The sequence below is a fragment of the Lemur catta genome, chromosome 15 (assembly GCF_020740605.2).
Source record: "Lemur catta isolate mLemCat1 chromosome 15, mLemCat1.pri, whole genome shotgun sequence".
NCBI classification, from domain to species: Eukaryota; Metazoa; Chordata; class Mammalia; order Primates; family Lemuridae; genus Lemur; species Lemur catta.
In genome coordinates, this window is record NC_059142.1 from 12338899 (window position 1) to 12355728 (window position 16830).

Here is a 16830-nt window from a genome sequence, read left to right on the forward strand (position 1 = left end):
TGCCCCCTCCGAGCTCCCTCACTCTCAGCCTTGTCCCTCCCAGGGATCTCCGGGAAGGGACCTGGGTCAGAGGACGAGGATGACTGGGAGTCCTAGGCGGCCCCAGGTGTGCCTGGACCTTCTTCCAGGACGGGGAGGCTGGCTGCAGGCCATAGGGCTGCCGGGGCCCCACTGTGTGACTGTGCGCTACCCCTCCCCCAAGGGCTCATCTTCCCTGAAGAGACCTGGAGAGACACGAGCACGCGGGTCAATAAAGAGGCGTAACCAGAACTGAGCAGAAACCACCAGTGGCTTTTAATTAAGGAGCAGGAGCCGTGCAGGGCGCGCACATCTCCTCAGAGCCTGCGGCCGTCCTCCCGCCCCGAGGGGGGTCTGTGTGATGGGGCGGAACGTCCCGGGGCACCAAGGGCCCTTTCTCTGGGGTCAGACACAGAGAGGGGCAGCTGTTGCCGACGGGAGGGAGAACATCTTCCCACAGGAAAAGGCGTCTCAGTGACAGTGACAGACGTGGGGTCTCTATAAATAGTCACGCTGAGAGGCTAATGGCCCTTGACATAATTGCTGATGTCAGGGTAGAAGGTGTCTTCCAGTTTGCTCAAGTGGTTGGGAGGAGTGACGTGGCTGGGGACACTCAGGAGCTCTAGGGCCACCCGGGGCTGGAAATGGGGGACATTTTAAATGTAGAAAAGAGGGTGAAAGGTCTAGAACCGCTCATTTTAGTGAGAAAGGGCAGAGGCACATGGGCCCTGGCCGTGCTGAATGGGCAGAGAGACTGGATTCCAGGGAGGGGGCTGCCCTGGGATGGGCCCAAGGATGGCCGCGATCCCCCGTTTCTCCAGGATTGGCCAAGTTGTCTCCCATGGGCTTGGCTGCCTGTGCCTGGACCCTGGCAGCACACTGCACGCAGTGCCCTCCCCTGGGCATCCCCTTCCCAGGCAGGCTCCCTGCCTGCCAGGCCCAAGCCACACGGCATCTCCAGCAGCCCTGGGGAAGGAAGGGCCTGGCAGGGGCAGTGGTGTCCCTGCGCATTAGGAAGAGGCAGACTTCTCCCGATGAAACTGTGGGGACAGGACAAGGCCGTGAGAAACCAGACCTCAGGGCGGGGGAGGCTCTCGGGAGGGAAGAGGCAGGACTGACCTTCTGCAGGGCGGCTATGGCAGGGCCAAAGGAGGCTGTGACCTCCACACGGTCTCGGATCCAGGCTGGCAGCTTGGCCAGGACGGGGCGCTGGGCGTAGCGCTGGTCCAGGAGCACTATGCTGGCAAAGTCCCGCTGGTGCCTGATGGCCCTGCCTGGATGGGCTCGAGGGGCTGGAGCTCCGAGGCGGACCTGCCTCCCCGACAGCACGTCCCCACAGGGTCCCCTACCCTTCCTCAGCCATCAGATGGGGCAGGTGAGCCCCCTTCCCTGCTACCGCATTCTCCGCCCGTCCACCTCGATAGCCAGCTGCGGTCCCGGGCTTACCTATGGACTGGTTGACAGCCTTCATGCACAGGTTCTCCACCAAAGCCCTCCCTGGGGGGACCTTCCCCGGCCTTCTGGGCTGGGAAGGGTAAAGGAGGTGACATGGGAGGGCTCTGTCCTGCCTCCTGCCTAGCGTCCCCACTCTGCCTGGGAAACACCCTGCCAGGCTTTAGAGCCGGACCAGGAGGCTATGAGGCCAGTAGCAGCAGCAGATGCCACAGGTGACATCACAGAGGAGATCAAGATGGTTTGGAAGTGTAGACAGACCTCTGAGTAGACAGGAAACATGGGTCAGTGGGCCTTGCCATCCCACGCCTAGCGGGTCACTGCCACCCCCACTGTCCTCGCATCCCCTGAATACTGGAGGCACTCACAAGGGTCTGATCCAGGTAGGCCATCTTCTCTTGTAGCTCTGGAGACGTGACGTTGGGGTAGGGCATGCCCACCATGACCACACACCTGGGGCAGAGACGTGGGCGAGTGTGTGTGGTATTAGGCCCTGCCCGGGTCCTGACCCTGCACCACCAGCCGCTACGTTCCACCACTCCTCGGGCCACCCCAGCTGTGCTCGGTCACTCTGTCACTCCCCACTTGTCGTACCTACCACCTGGAAAGGGTTTGCTCAGTGCAGAGATCCAGTCTACAATGAACAGCATCCTGGGAAAGTTATGACCCAATTTCCCACCTGCTCTCCAAGGGCCAGATCGCGTTGCTGAAACACACCCCCCACCGCTGAGGGACCCCGAGCAGGCACAGCCTGGTGGCAGACTCGGATGGCAGCAGATCGCAGGCAGGGGCCCAGCGGCCTGGAGTGTGGGGCAGCCGGGTACTGCAGCCCCAGGAGGTGAGCGGGGACCACTACTTACCGGCCTAGGTTGTCAGAGAAGTTGATCCCTTCACTCATCTTTCCTCCAACCACGGCGAAGAGCAAGGCCCCCGTCACCCGGCCTTTTGCCTGGCCACAGCGCTGTGGGACAGACCCAGCCCAGAGCTGCTGAGCCACAGCTTGCTTGGATGTTACTCAAAATGTTTCCACCTGTGAATTCCACATGGTCTCCGGACCCAAGCCTCAGAGTGACCGTCTCACCTCAATGCACTTGGAATACTCCGTCAGCACCTGCTCCACCTGGTTTGCACTCTTGGGTTCCTGGAAAATCTGGAAGCAGAGAATGTCTCCCAGAGATGGGTCCAGAGCGCTGGGTCTCAGGTCTGCTGCTGGCCCTGTGTGTCCCAGCCGGGGGACGAGAGAGCCTCACAGAGCTATGGGCTTTGGGGAAATCCTCTGTAGTGAGGGACGGGGAGCCGTGGGGCTGAGGAGCCAGGAGAAGCCCAACCACCCCGACTCCTGAGCGTGGGAAAGCCCAGGAAGAGCTCTGGGTGGCACCGTCCTCACGAGCCGGAGGTGCGGCTGAAGGGCCACTCACCTTCTTCCTGGCGGCCAGGCGGCCCAGCAGGCCACTCTTCTCCCAGTGGGCGTGGACCCGGCGCTGGTACTCGTAGGAGGGGAAGAAACAGACCACCCCTCCGGGAACCACATTGCACAGGTTACAGAGAATGCGACCTGCCTCGTCCATCTGAGAAAGGAAGACAAAGAGCTCCCCCATGGGGAGCAGGCCCTGAAGTCCCCCATAAATGGCTTCTTAACCTTGGGGTTCAAAACTGAGGACAGAGAACCACAGTGTTACTATAGGCAGGGAAGAGGACTTTGCCCAGAGGCTCCTCTCTGTGGGAATCAGAGTGGAACCTGCCACCGTCCCCTCAACCCCCCCAGCTGCTGCTTCTGGCCACCAGTCGCCTTTCTGACCCTCCCAGAGCTAGCGCCCCAGAGATCAGACTCCCATTGCCATGGGAACGGCAACTCCCAGTGTCCTGATGGGCACCCCCTGAGACAGGTCAGGCGCTGAACACCCAGGCATGGAGCTGTGCCCCAAGACCTGCATCCCTGCCCAAGGCAGGGGCGGATTAACCGAAGGGAAGAGAACCAAAGGAGACAAGCAGCTTTCTCGTGCGCCTCGTCATAAAGGGATGTGGGAGGTTTCCAGAAAACTTATTTAGCAGCCTAAGGGGCGGGGGTGGGGGAAGCTCAGACCTTCCTTGATCAACATCTAGACAGACACTGCTCACCCTGAGCGGGCTCCGGGACGGATGCCTCTGGATGGGCCAGAGCAGCCCCCACCCAGGAAGTCCCCTCCCCAGCCGCGGTGTGGCCAGGCAGGCCGGCCGGGACTCACCATCTGCGGCAGCTCCCTGCGCTGGAACGTGAATTCCAGCGGCTGGCCGGAGACGCCGCTGCAGAGGACGATGGGCAGGATGTTGTCCGGGGGGATCACGTGACCTGGTGAGACCCAGGGAGGGGCTGAAACCTGGAGCTGCAGATGCTCTGCGAGGGGGAGTCCGGCAAGGGCGTTTCCCCACCGTCTTCCAGACTAGGAGCAGGGACGGGTGACACTCGCCCACGCACCCCATCGCCACAGGAGCACTGGGCAGGAGGGGCAGTGCAGAGCGTGAGCACCAGGGAGCTGAGCTCAGAGACAGCCAGGACAGGGCGAGGCTCCCACCCTGGGGTCCCCTCAGCCCGGGCCTGACAGCGGTACGTGGTCGCCCTCGTGCAACAGGGCCAGGGCGCGAACGCTCGGCTCGTCCCACCCCGGACGCGGCTCCTCACCACAGGAAAACTCCACCACTCGCTCAGCTTCCGCCCCGGCACAGGCCAGCAGCTGCTCCCGGAAGTCAGACACCTGCAGACCACAAGGTAAGGCCTGTGACCTCCCGAGGACCAGCGCAAAGGACCCCGGGCCTGAGTGTGGCCCGGGCTGGGGAAGAGAGAAGACAGGAGTCTGGGCTGAGAGGCACAAGTTCACACCAACAGAAAAAAGCGGTAAAAGAAAAGGACGGTAACAAACTGGCAGAAAGAGAGAAACGTGAACGGTGTCCAGCACTGGCTGTCTCACTGAAACCACCTGTAGGGACAGCAAAGGTGATTCGACACATCTGATTCTCCACCCAGGCTGTGCATCAAAATCACCGGTGGGAATTTATGAAATACACACGGCCGGGCCCAGCCCAACTGCTGAGCAAGAATCTCCCGGGCTTCACCTGCCAGACTGGCACAAACCCCGCAGTTCAAGCACCCTGTGGAGAAATGAGCATCCGCAGCCATTGCTGGTGGGTACAAAACAGTGCAATTCTCACCAGGGGGAACGGGACAGTATTTAAGAAATGTCCCGTATAACCCAGGACTCCCAGATTTACGAGTCTGCCCCCAGGACACAGCCCACAAACACCAAACAACACGAGCACCAGGATCTTTCCTGGAGCGGCAAGACTGCCCGTGCGGAGGGCTCGGGTCGGAGGAGCTGCGCTACACGCACCCGACGGAGACCACACAGCCAGCGACAGGAGTGATTGCAAGTAACGGCCGACCACGGTGCCGCTCGTGTAAATGGAAAAGGGAAAAATGAAGACACACAGCTGCTGCTTTTTGTATTAAAGAAAAAGACGCTGGAAGTGTAGACTAGTAGCTAGTAAGACTGATCACCTGCAGGGGGTAGGGAAGAGGCTGGAGAGGGATGCAAGTGAGAATTTTCTGAATGTATCTTTTTACATAGTTTTGACTTTTGAACCACACAGATGTTTACATATTTTTAAAAATATAATTAAGTCAAAAAAGAGAAAAGCAACTTCTAAAATTGAAAACAAAATGAAACAGAAACAGCCTGCTGTCTATCAAGCTAGCAACATGACACACACAGAAAAGCTCATCTCAAGTGACTTCCTAGCCCGGAGACCACACCTCAGTAGTGGGATATGCTCCCAGGGCCAAAAATAAATGCAAAGAAGTGCAACTTCAATCAGATTTATTGTGAGAAATAACATTGGTATTATAATTTTGAAACTATTTTATAGTATACTGCAGGATACAGCATATTATGTGAACGTAATTAAGAAACCAAATGTTCAGCTAAGAGAAAAAGAGACACAATATAAGGTCAAATTTCTAAATAAAAATCATAATTTATGTCAATACGGACTCATGATTTTTAAAAACATATTTCCTGGGTCTGTCTACTGAAATGCCCTATGAACAGCCATAATCCAAGAGCACTGCAAACACCCTAGCACCCAGGTCTAGATTTCTAAATACCACTCCCCATTAACAGAAACCAAGGCACTCTGGAGAAATGAACGAGTCTGGCTCTGGGGCCAGGAACATGCATGCCAAGCTTGGGACATTTTGTTGTGCTAGAAAGAAAGACTGACGGGGCCAAGTCAAAAGGACCAGAGGGCCGGGTGCCGTGGCTCATGCCTGTAATGCCAGCACTTTGGGAGGCTGAGGCAGGAGGCTGGTGTAAGACCAAGAGTTCAAGACCAGCTTGGGCAACATAGCGAGACCCCATCTCTACACAAAATTTCAAAATTTATTTAAAATTTTTTATTTAATTAAAAATTAATATAAAAATTAGCCTGGCATGGTAGTGCACACCTATATTCCTAGCCACTCGGGAGGCTGAGGTGGGCTGGCACCACTGCACCCCAGCCTGGGTGACAGAGCGAGACCCTGTCTCCAAAAAAACCAAAAGGTCCAGAGGTCGTACGATGGGGCTCTCACCAGTCAAGTTTGAGACAATGCGAGCCTGAAAAACAGTAGTGACCATAAGCAACTTTAACATACCGAATGAATAAAAACCTATGAAAAATCTATGAATCTGCACAAAGAAATATAAAAGTAAAAAAGCTACAGGTGGCTGGGGCTGGGAACCACTTCTTTTGGATTCTGATCAGCATCTACTAAGTCCTTTTCTAGGCTGAAACCATCACTGTGCAGGAATCTGGTTACATTTATCACAGTATTGTGTGGTCTAAGTATCTAACAAAAGACGACTAGTTGTATAAAATATAATGTACACGCAGAACTGGAACACAGCGCCGGCCAGAGTGGGGCAGAACAATGCAGACTCTCTGACACGGAAAAATGTTTATGACACATTGGTGCTTGTGAAAAAAGCAAATTATAATAACAGCACGTAGAGATAACACCATTTTTGTTTTGGTTTTAAAATACGTATGCACATATGTAAAAATTCTGCATACAAAGACCGTATAATAATATATACCAAAATGAACCTTTTGTTGGCAGAATTATTTTTTTCCTATCTCTGCTTTCTACAATGAAAATATAGTACTGTCATTAAAAAATACACAGTAACACACATTTCTAAGGGAGAAGGTTGAGATGGTGGGTGCGGGAAGAGAACGGCACTGAGGCACCTACCTGAGAGTGTGAACCACACACGGGCTTTCTCTGGAGAAGCCTGACCCCCGGCTGGACGTGTCCAGAGCAGGGTGCCCACCGTCCCCTCCCCCAGGGGGACATCCAGAGCGGGGTGCCCACCGTCCCCTCCCCCAGGGGGATATCCAGAGCGGAGTGTCCACCGCCCCCTCCCCCAGGGGGACATCCAGAGCAGGGTGTCCACCGCCCCCTCCCCCAGGGGGACATCCAGAGCGGGGTGCCCACTGCCCCCCTCCCCCAGGGGGACATCCACAGCGGGGTGTCCACTGCCCCCTCCAGCCTAAAGGGCCGGGCAGTGAGGTGGTGCCCCAGTGCCACCTAGTGGACACTGCTGGGCCTGCTCGAGCTGGCCCCTTTCAGGTCTGGGGACCTGGACAGGGAAGAGGCCTGATGTGTCCTTCCCTCGTCCCTGCCCCACCCCAACGCCTGGGCACAAGAGGCTGGGGCTGGCGTGCTTACCGGCTGCAGGGTGCCCCCCGCAATGACCAGGGCCCGGCACTCCTTCACCACCTGGGCAAAGTGCACGGCTGGATTCAGCAGCAGGAATTTGAGGCTGCTCTGACTGAGGGTGTCTGAAAAGAGGACAGTGACACGTGGGGAGAGGCGGGTGGGTGCAGGCCACACAGACTTCCAGAGTCAGGGTGAAGGGGCTCTCAGGGGCTCCATGCACAAGGCTCAAGAGCCAGCACTTTCTCTTTAAATCACATCCATTGAACCTCCGGGACACCCATCCCTCTGAGGTAGACAGCTGTCATCTCCCCTTTCACACGGGGACACTGAGGTTCAGAGAGACACTGGTCCAAGCCACACAGCTCGCGGGTGATGAAACCATGCCTCAAACCAAAGCCCACCTCACCTTAACCACCAGGCCCCAGGGCGTCCCCCGCAACCTTGCCGGACAGGCCCTGACCCCCAGCACCTGTGTCCCCTCCCCCCATCTCCACCGCTTGCCCCGGCTCACAGGGGGGCTGCCCTGTTTCCTCCTCCTAACCCAGGAAGGTGCCAGGATGGACGGACAGACTCCCCTCGTGCTGTGGCTCCCGGGCTCCGGGCCAGCTCCTGCTTGGGGACAGAGCCTGGCCAGGAAGCACCTAATTACCTTGGCGGCTCAGGATGACCCTGCCGTCCTGGTTGGCCGTGGTGAGAGCTGCGAGGAAGCCTTCAACGTGCATCAGTGGGGACGTGGGGGCTCTGGCCTGGCCCTCGTCCACAGGGACTGCAGGGGCTACACAGGGCAGACGGGGGGAGGAGGCCTCCCTGAAGTCCTGTCCCCACACGAGGAACGGATGCTCTTGCCCAGGGCCTGCAGGTGGCTCAGCCCTGCCGCCCTCCTGACTCACCCTCAGTCACCCCGGGCTGCAGGCTCTGCAGGAACTGCCGAAACCCAGCCAGCCTGGACCGCTCCCGGGAGCACGAGAGGACCGCGCCGTATCGTTCTGTGAAGCCGAAGAGCTGGGTCGGGACAGAGAGCCCCGTGCAGAGGCGTGAGCACCAGCGGAGGGAGGGAGACCGGGTGGACCAGAGGCTCCGCCAGGCCACCTCCCTCCACCCCAGCAAGGCCACTATGCACCAAGAAGGACAGGGAAACAGGGGACCCTGGAGTTCCCTGAGGGCAGGCCCAAGACAGGGAGCAGGTACCTTTCTGCTGACCATGCTCTTCTCACAGTACCGCTGCACCTGCAAAACCCAGCCAGCTGCAGGCCCGTGCACACACTAAGCAAGCTGTCCTCTAAATTTACAAAGAGGCCACCACCTTTCTCCACCCTGGGAGCAGGATGCACTGTCACCTCTTTCTCTGAGAATGCTCAGTAACAGTTATGTCCCCCCTGCTTTCCTTCCAGGGGACAGCATCTAAGCTGTGCCTGGAAGAATTAAAAGTTGAAAAACAGAACTGTGAGCAAAGGCATAAAGCAGGGGGTGGGGCCTGCACAGGGAGGGTGGGGACAGTGCAGCTGGTGGGCACAGCAGTGTAGGTTAGTGCAGCCCTCGGCGTGGGAGGCAGAGATGGGGGTTCGAGCCTGTCGAGCTTTCTGAAGAGCGCCGTCCCTCAGTGAGCACTCACCAGATGGCAGTTCATAAAGCCTACGAGAAGGGGACAGGACAGAAGCAAGCGGAGTGGAAGGACAGCGAGAGTCGCAGCTAGCAGGCGAAGAAGGGACATTCAGAGGTGTCTGAGGCCTGGCGGCCGTGTGGGTGAGGCGGGAAAGGGGAGAAAGGTATCAAAGATGCTCTGGATTTCTGGACTGTCAGAAAGGGACAATGGCAGAGACAATGACCAAATGGGTAAATCAGCGGAAAGCCAGTTTTGAGGAAGAACGCAGGCGGATGGAAAGAACGCAAGGCCGAGTCAGTGTGGCCGGCCCGGACACCAGCTCTGCCGGGCACCATCGGCTCGCTCGTGGGAGGCCCGGGCACACCACCTTCCCGACGTGGCCTCTCTGAGCCTTGGTTTCCTCGGCTCACGAGTGGCAACAGGACATAGTAGCTCGGAGCCACAGAGCCTGGCACACCGCCTGGAATACAGTCCATGCTCCATCCATAGAGGTGCCCACAGTTCCTAGAGTCACTAGGTTGGAGTCAAGTGGCACTGGGCACTCAGGCCTGGAGTGAGCAAGGCTCTGAGGCTGTGAACAACGCCAAGGCCCGAGTGGGAAGACCAGAGTGTGGCCCCCAAATCAGCCTGCTGCTCCCGTCCAGCAGCCCAGGGGGAGACTGTGCCAGAAGAGAGACAGAGTAGGGCGGTGAGGACCTGTGTTCCCATCGGTGCCTGTGAGGCACGAAGGCACCTTCCTCACCATCCCCGCAACCCCTCGCCCTAGAATCAAGATGACTTTTTCTTGCGAGGACATTGCTCTAACGGTCAGGTAATTACAAATGTGTGTGTTTTAGACCCTTAGACCTTACACCGCTGGACGACTGAAGGAATTTGCCCTTCGTTCCCTCCCTCATCTTAACACAGTGCTCCGCCCACAGGTGCTGATGGGAAGGAAGTCTGATGGGTAACATATGAAGAAGAAAACCTCTACCTTGAACAGGTTGATGTTGTCGATCTGGCTCTGAAAGAGGAAGTCGTTGATGGTCTTCAGCTCCGTCCCTGAGAGGAGACAAACGAAGCCCGGGGCGTCAGTCCCAGAGTCAAGCTCAGGAGCGGCTCAGGTCAGCCCCGGGCCCTCTGACCGCCACTCTCTCACCTGTCTGCGGGAGGCTCTGCGTGCTGGGATTTTGCTTAATGTTCCCTGAAAGGAGAATCCCAACAGGTCAGGAGGGAGGTCTGGCCCCACCGCCCATCTTCTCACCCTCCGCCCTGCACCCTCGGGTGGGAGGAGCACGCATGTGCTCAGCGACCGTTCTGCTTCCCGCCGTTCACACAGGGGACCCACGGAGAGGGCAGGAGCGTCCGGGAGTCTCAAGTCTGACCCATGTGTCTGTACGTGGGACCAAAGCCTTGTCAGTTCGTTCTTCTGACGCCTGCTCCAGGAGACAGGGACAGGCAGCAAGCCAGCGGACCCTGCCACTTTACGCAGGGGCATGTGGGCGAGGGACGGGGGGAGGCGAAGGACACCAGCACGAGACCAGATCCCTCAGGAAACCCCACGGGCTTTGTGCCCTTCACTTCTGCGGAAGCCTTCCCAGGGCCACCTGGCCCAGAAGAACGCACAGCGCGTGGGGGCTGGAGCCAGAGTCCCGTCTCCCCAGCAGGCCCGAGCCATAAGCAGCCCCTGCCGAGCTGCCGTTTGCTGGTCTGTGCAGGAGGGTTGAGATGCCCGTGCTGCCCACACCGGCAGACGACACTGTGCACGTGCGAGTGAGTGCTCTGCAAACTCCAAAGCTTTTGTTCAACTGCTACACAAACCTTCCCTGCTTATATTATGATGTGTCATTACTTCACCTGCAGAATAGGGTCTGATGAGATAAAAAGGACTCAGAACATGGGCAAATAGAGTCGTAAGAAAGGATCTTAGGTCTGACAACAAGCTATAAAGGAGAATTTTCCCAATCAATGACCAAGACAATTCCTAAGGACGTAGAAAATCTAGGTGTCCTGCCTGGCATCCAAGGAAAAAGAAAACCAGCAAGTTTTGCAGGCCGGATTACCATGGGGGGGCGCTCTCTTACCCCCCAGCACGGCCACAAACTTCTCCAGCACGTACAGGATCTGTTTGATGTACATCAGGTTCTTGGCCTGCAGACGCTTCCTGAGGGAACAGCAGTGCACATGAGGCGGCCATGCCCCAACGCCACCGTGCCCTCCACCTCCCCCACCCGGAGACTCTGCATCTGGCGCCTCTCAGCAGGGTCACAAGCTATGGCCCCAGGCCCTCAGAGCCCACAGCTCTGTCCCCAGCTTCCCAGCCTGGGCGGGGAGCCAGGACGTGGACAGCACGCTGACCCACCACCCCACTGCGGGTGCAGGCTGAGGTCGTAACCCCCGTGCTCCCCCTCAGAGGCCGAATGAGGGGCCGCTGAGGCCGTGTAGGATTCTCCCCTGCACTCAGAGGGCAGTGTCTCACCCGTATCGTTCCATGTACTGGAGCAACTGGGAATGGGCCTGGCAGAGCTGCGGAGACACAGAGAACGGATGGGCGTGGGGCCAGAGCAGCCTCCGGGCAGGCAGCCAAGGGGGGCCGGTGAATCTCAGACCGTGCCTAGGAGACGCCGGCCCCAGACACGCAGGAGGCGTCCAGGTGAGGAGACGGGGCTGGGTGCAGACAAAAGGTACGGGTTTCAAAGGCCCTTAGGCTGGTGGGAGCTGAGAGAGAGGAAGGAAGGTAAGTTCTGCTCAAGTGTCCACTCTGGGTCAGGGAAAAGCAAACTCTCCCTGCTAGTTTGTACTGGGTTGGGAAAAGACCTGTCGTCTCTAGGAGTGATGGTTCAAGGTCAGCATCACATCCTGGCCTAGGCCAACCCAGGCACTGGTCCGCAGAAGTGGTGGGATGTAATAGGGGTTTCATGGTCAGAGAAGCCAGTGGTGACATCCCGGCTCCCCCCGCACTCACGAGCTGTGCGATCTTAGGCATGTTGCTTAACTATCTCCGAGTTCCCGATATAAACAGGACCCCTGCCCTGCCCCCAATGGGAGAGGCGGCGTGAAGAGCAGACACCTAGTGTCGTGCAGGGCACATCACAGCTGATCAACAGTGGCCTGCGGAGGTCTTGGGCATTCCTCAGTCAAAGCCCCTCAAACCCACATCAATAATAATGAGGTCCAGCCGCACGAGGACTCCTGCTTCTCTCAGGCCACCACCCCAGGTCACAGAGGACTGGCTAGCAGTGCCCTGGGCCAGGAGACTCAGGATGACAAGGGACGTGAAGGGCAGGGAGACGAGCCTCTTGCTGGACCTGGGTCCCCAGACTTCTGGGATTTGCTGGAAAGCCCCAGTCAGCCTCTAAGTCACTACCTTGATGCAGTACACCCTCTCCCAAGCACCACCTCCAGGGGAGTTCCAAGTCTAGGACTTTGGAGAAACAATCCATGTCCCTTTGCCCTGTGGCAGGCCCTGGCCCGGGAGGGCAGCCAACCCACCTGGGAGCCGCTGACCTCCACACTGTGGATGCCCGTGATGGTGTCGATCAGGTTGTGGGCCTCGTCGATGATCACCACCTGGCCCTGCAGCCGGATGCCCGCCGCCTGCCGGGTGGCCGCGTGCAGCAGCATCTGGTAGGGCAGCACCACCAGCTGGGAGGAGAGATGCGGCCACCTGAGCAGGGCGGACTTGCCCTACGGCAGACTGGCCCGCCCTGCTCTGAGTTGCTGGCGTGAACGCTTCTACATGTAGGGATGCTGAGTTCTGCACAGCCCTGTGCTCGCAGCACCCGGCCCTTTCCTCAAAAGTTCTATGTGCAGGCCGGGCGCAGGGGCTCACGCCTGTAATCCTAGCCCTCTGGGAGGCCGAGGCAGGTGGATCGCTCAAGGTCAGGAGTTCGAGACCAGCCTGAGCGAGACCCCGTCTCTACTAAAAATAGAAATAAATTATCTGGACAACTAAAAATATATATAGAAAACATCAGCCAGGCATGGTGGCGCATGCCTGTAGTCCCAGCTACTCGGGTGGCTGAGGCAGTAGGATCGCTTAAGCCCAGGAGTTTGAGGTTGCTGTGAGCTAGGCTGACGCCACGGCACTCACTCTAGCCCCCGCAACAAAGCGAGACTCTGTCTCAAAAAAAAAAAAGTTCTATGTGCAAATGTACAAAACTCGTCAGCTGGAGCAGATCTGACCCCGACTGAAACAAGGGCAGGTGGGGGAGACTGGAACCTGCTGCTTCACCACCTCTATGCCCCAAAGGTAGCCCTGGAGCCCCCAAGCTTCCTCCCAACACTGTAGCCTCTGTGTACCAGAGGCTTCTACTCCTGTAGCTGCTACTTCCCAGCTGTGTGGCTCTGCAGAAGTTTCTAACCTCTCTGATCCTGTTTCCTCATCTGGAAATCGGGCCTGACACAGTCTACCGCACATGACAGTTAAGGAGCAGAGGCGGGGTAACAAAAACACAAGCATCCTATAAATTTTTAATTACAAGTTGTTACAGAGATTTTCCAGTTGAAAAAATACTGATCTACAAAATGAAAATCCAGAAAACTGGAAACTCGGTGCCCAGGTGTTAATACTGGCTCCATCCTTCACTCACGGTGAGTAAACAGATGAATCCCTTAACCTTTCTGGCTCCCAGGGTCCCCATGTGTAGACTGCAGCCATGTCACTGGAGTACCAACAAGGCAAAACAAGGTGAAAAGTGCTTTAAAAATTGAAAGCCACACAATTTCAGGCCATCTTACGGCATCTGTGCAGAAATGGCTCCAGCACTGCTCTGGCTCTGAGGCAGGGACCTGAGGGGCGCCGGACGCCGGTGGGGGCGGGACACGCTCCTCCGACTCTGTGCGCACCCACACTCAGTCCCGGTGGGGCCCTGCTGAGCACTTAGCTGCCCTGGAAAACGGTTACTAACACAGTTCCCTGCAGCTCTCAAAACCTGCTGGATGACACTGAATTCTCCCTGAGTAATATCCTCTTTCCAAAGTCCACTTAAGGAATTAGCAAGAAAACAGTTCAATCATACCCATACCAAGTAACAGTAAGATGCCATTTTGACCTGTCAAATTAGCAACTTTTCCTGAAACTGCTTAAAGATATGGCAGGTCTCAGAGAACAGTATTCTCATGTGCTGCAGGCAGGTGTGCGAGTGGGACTGTCACTCCGAAAAACCATTTGGAACTGCAGTCACGTGCTGCGGTGCCCTTGTTGCACGTCTCTCAGCTCTCGCTGTGGCTTTGCAGGGAATGCACGATCTTTCCTGACTCCCATCTGCTGTCCCCAGGAACGCCAACTGGCCCTGCAGCCCAGAGCCACCAAGGGATCCACGGGCCCCCTCCGACCCATATGCCAGGGGAGAATGGGTTAGGTGCCATCAGCACATGGTGCAGCTGTCAGTCTAACCACAGTGTGTGGCGTCCTCCCAAACTAGAGGAAGGAGGACTCCCCCATGGCCTAGGCCACAGTTAGAGCCAAGAGCTACTTCCCCTCCAGAGTCCTCACCTGGGCTGCAGGAATGGCAAACCGGCTCCCATAATAGGGACAGGCCCGGGCCTTGTTCCCAACGGCCACCAGCTGCTCAATGTCCTTCACCTCTGCCAGGATCTCGTCCCGGAGGAGGTGCATCTGCTCGTGGTTGTAGAAGGGGCAGGAAGCCCTCTTCTGCCTCCTTCTCTTTGGCTTCTCCTCCTCAGCTTCATCCCTCTTCTCTGAAGGTGGCACAGGCACAAGGGGAGCACAGACAGAGAGGACAACGGCTGTCTGTGCAGTCAAGAGTGGGTCTGTCCTGTTAAGACCCATTTCTGGGGGGTGGGGCGTATAAAACCCTTCTCAGTACCCTCATGTGGTCTTGGCAGGACACTCTGGGATTTGGCTTTATGTTCTCCATAAAGAGCCTATAAAATCACCTCCAAGCCAGGGGCGTGGGCTAGACACTGGCCCAGAAGCAGGAACTCCCTTTCCCAAGGAGAGCGTCTTTAGGAAGGAACCAGGGTCTGCTCTGCCATTCCTCCCATTTAAGATACTTATGGTCTTTATCTCCCGTGTCCCTGGCCCCGTATCCTCGGTCACTTCCTGCCCTGCCCCACTCTCCCCAGACCGCAGGATGCTGCAGCAGAGTCCCAGTGACTACCGTGTTTGCTTCTCTGCATGTCCACGCAGCGGTCGTTAATAAGCTGCACAGAACCCAGGCTCTTCACGTCTTCGTTCACACAAAGGTTCTACAAGACAGGAGAAGACAAGAGGCAGAGACGGTGGTGCCAAGTGAGACGCAAGCAACCCAGCTGACCCGCCCGGCCCAGCCCAGCCCGCCCCGCCTCTCCTTTTCCTTCCAGCGACCCACTGGTCAGGCCAGGGAAGGGGCTGAGCGGCCGGCCTCACACCCAGCACCTTTCCAGGCCTGGACGAGGAAGACAAAGGCACAGGGGAAGGAGCAGGATGGCACCTGGGCCGAGACACCTCGCCGCTGTTTACCTGCCGAGAGCCCAGGGAGACGAGCCGGATGTCCTTGCCAAAGGGGCTCTTGTGTACTTCATGCACAAACTGGGACAGCTGGGAGTGTGTCCGACTGCAGTAATAAATCTGCTCGGGGAAGAGAAAGGCATTTCAAAGAGGGGACTCTAAGGCTCTAATGCACCTGCACACCGAGGCACACCGTAGCCTGAGAGGCCGAGGGAACGGGCAGAGCAGCTGCAAATGTCCACCCTGACGCAGGGGACTGCCCCTGTCAGGTGTCGTCTAACGAGGGCCCCAGGGACTCCCCGAGTCTCCTGCAGCTCCAGAAGTTTACGGAAACAACCACAAGAGGTAACTCCTACTAGTCACACTCAGCCTCTAATCCAACTACTGCAAGGGCCTGGCAACCTCAGGAAAGTGTATTTTCCCTGAGTGGCGACTGTCAGCATGGCAAAGATTCCTACCGCCCTCGGGGGTGTCGAGGGAGGGCTGTTTCCACACATCCCCAAAGAGAGAGGAGGAGGCTGAGCTGAATATTCTCTCTCTACTGCTCTAAGGCTTAGAGAAGAGAAAAATAAGGGAAAATTCTACTTTCAACAGAAAACTGAAGTCTGGAATGAATGAAACCAAGCATGTGTAAATTTGAGAAGGGTCAGACCACACGCACCTGACAGCACTCCATGCAGATGGACATACAGAGAAGAGAAGAAACACGCCAGCAGAGACCGGAAGGGCAATGCTTTTGCCTGTCCTCCCCGACACCTCCCACCACCCGCCACCAGCACCCCATGGAGGCAGGAATCACCCCAGACTTCGGCCCAGAACAGCTGCTCCTCGACACCCTGGAGCAACAAGCCAGGCCTCGCTCCCAGGAGAGGCCTCCCCAGGGCCCAGCCTGCCAGGTGAGCAACGAGGGACCAGGTTGGTTCTGGGAAGCCACAGAGTCCGCAGGCTGGAAGCCCCTCCTTCATCGATGGCAGGGTGAGCAACAGCCGGAGCCACTCTGGCCTCTCCCCTGGGGTGGAGAGCCCGGGACGGAGGCCCAGACACGGCAGCACCTGAGGACATGGGTCTCACCTTAGTCACATGTTCTTCCTCCAGGTCATCCTCATCCTCATCCACTCTGCACACGAGAGACAACAGAGAGCAGTCTTCCCTCAGCACACCAGGTCAGCTAAACACCATTTCCTGAGCATCTACTAAGCCCCCACGACAAGCCCTGGATGGCCGGTGACCCTGGAGTAAGACACAGCCCCTTCCTCACAAGCCAACAGAACTGGGGCTTGCGCTCTGGGCCAGAAAGGGGAAACACAATCCCAGTAATGGTGCCACCAAAGCGGCAGGTGCTGCTTGTCCAGAGACAGCCCCAGGCAAATGCCAGCCTGGGCCTTCCAGGTCAGTGGACACAGGGACACTCGGAGACAAAGGAGAAAGAGCACAGCACCCCAACCCCGAGCTAGAAGCTTCGCTCCATCATGCGACCTGCAGTCATCGCAGCTGCTCTCCTCCCCCTGCCCTCCCTCCAGCGAGCTGCACCTCTCAGATCCCCGAGAGACACTTGCTCTTCACCACCTCCGGCCTTCGGACACGCTGTCC

The 16830-nt window shown here is 57.4% G+C and overlaps 1 protein-coding gene across 6 annotated transcripts in view; it reads right to left on the bottom strand.

Annotated features, from left to right (window-relative positions):
- Positions 1-919: 919 nt before the first annotated feature.
- The window catches only part of LOC123650606 (putative ATP-dependent RNA helicase DDX11-like protein 8), a 32295-nt gene continuing 16384 nt past the window's right edge, over positions 920-16830 (bottom strand). For 4 of the 6 annotated variants that reach the window (XM_045569493.1, XM_045569496.1, XM_045569497.1 and 1 more), the window contains 22 exons: positions 16312-16357; positions 15253-15360; positions 14912-14999; positions 14284-14489; positions 12279-12431; positions 11266-11312; positions 10871-10950; positions 9946-9990; positions 9781-9848; positions 8393-8431; positions 8095-8206; positions 7854-7979; positions 7214-7326; positions 4130-4202; positions 3696-3799; positions 2889-3038; positions 2552-2620; positions 2331-2431; positions 1839-1923; positions 1465-1543; positions 1138-1292; positions 920-1058 (listed from right to left, as the gene is read on the bottom strand). In XM_045569493.1, coding sequence (XP_045425449.1) covers positions 1029-1058; positions 1138-1292; positions 1465-1543; positions 1839-1923; positions 2331-2431; positions 2552-2620; positions 2889-3038; positions 3696-3799; positions 4130-4202; positions 7214-7326; positions 7854-7979; positions 8095-8206; positions 8393-8431; positions 9781-9848; positions 9946-9990; positions 10871-10950; positions 11266-11312; positions 12279-12431; positions 14284-14489; positions 14912-14999; positions 15253-15360; positions 16312-16357 — 2077 coding nt within the window. In that variant the 3' untranslated portion in view covers positions 920-1028. Of the gene's footprint in view, positions 1059-1137; positions 1293-1464; positions 1544-1564; positions 1734-1838; positions 2072-2330; positions 2432-2551; positions 2621-2888; positions 3039-3695; positions 3800-4129; positions 4203-7213; positions 7327-7853; positions 7980-8094; positions 8207-8392; positions 8432-9780; positions 9849-9945; positions 9991-10870; positions 10951-11265; positions 11313-12278; positions 12432-14283; positions 14490-14911; positions 15000-15252; positions 15361-16311; positions 16358-16830 lie in introns of those variants that run through there. The other 2 variants (XM_045569494.1, XM_045569495.1) reach the window with 2 other exon arrangements.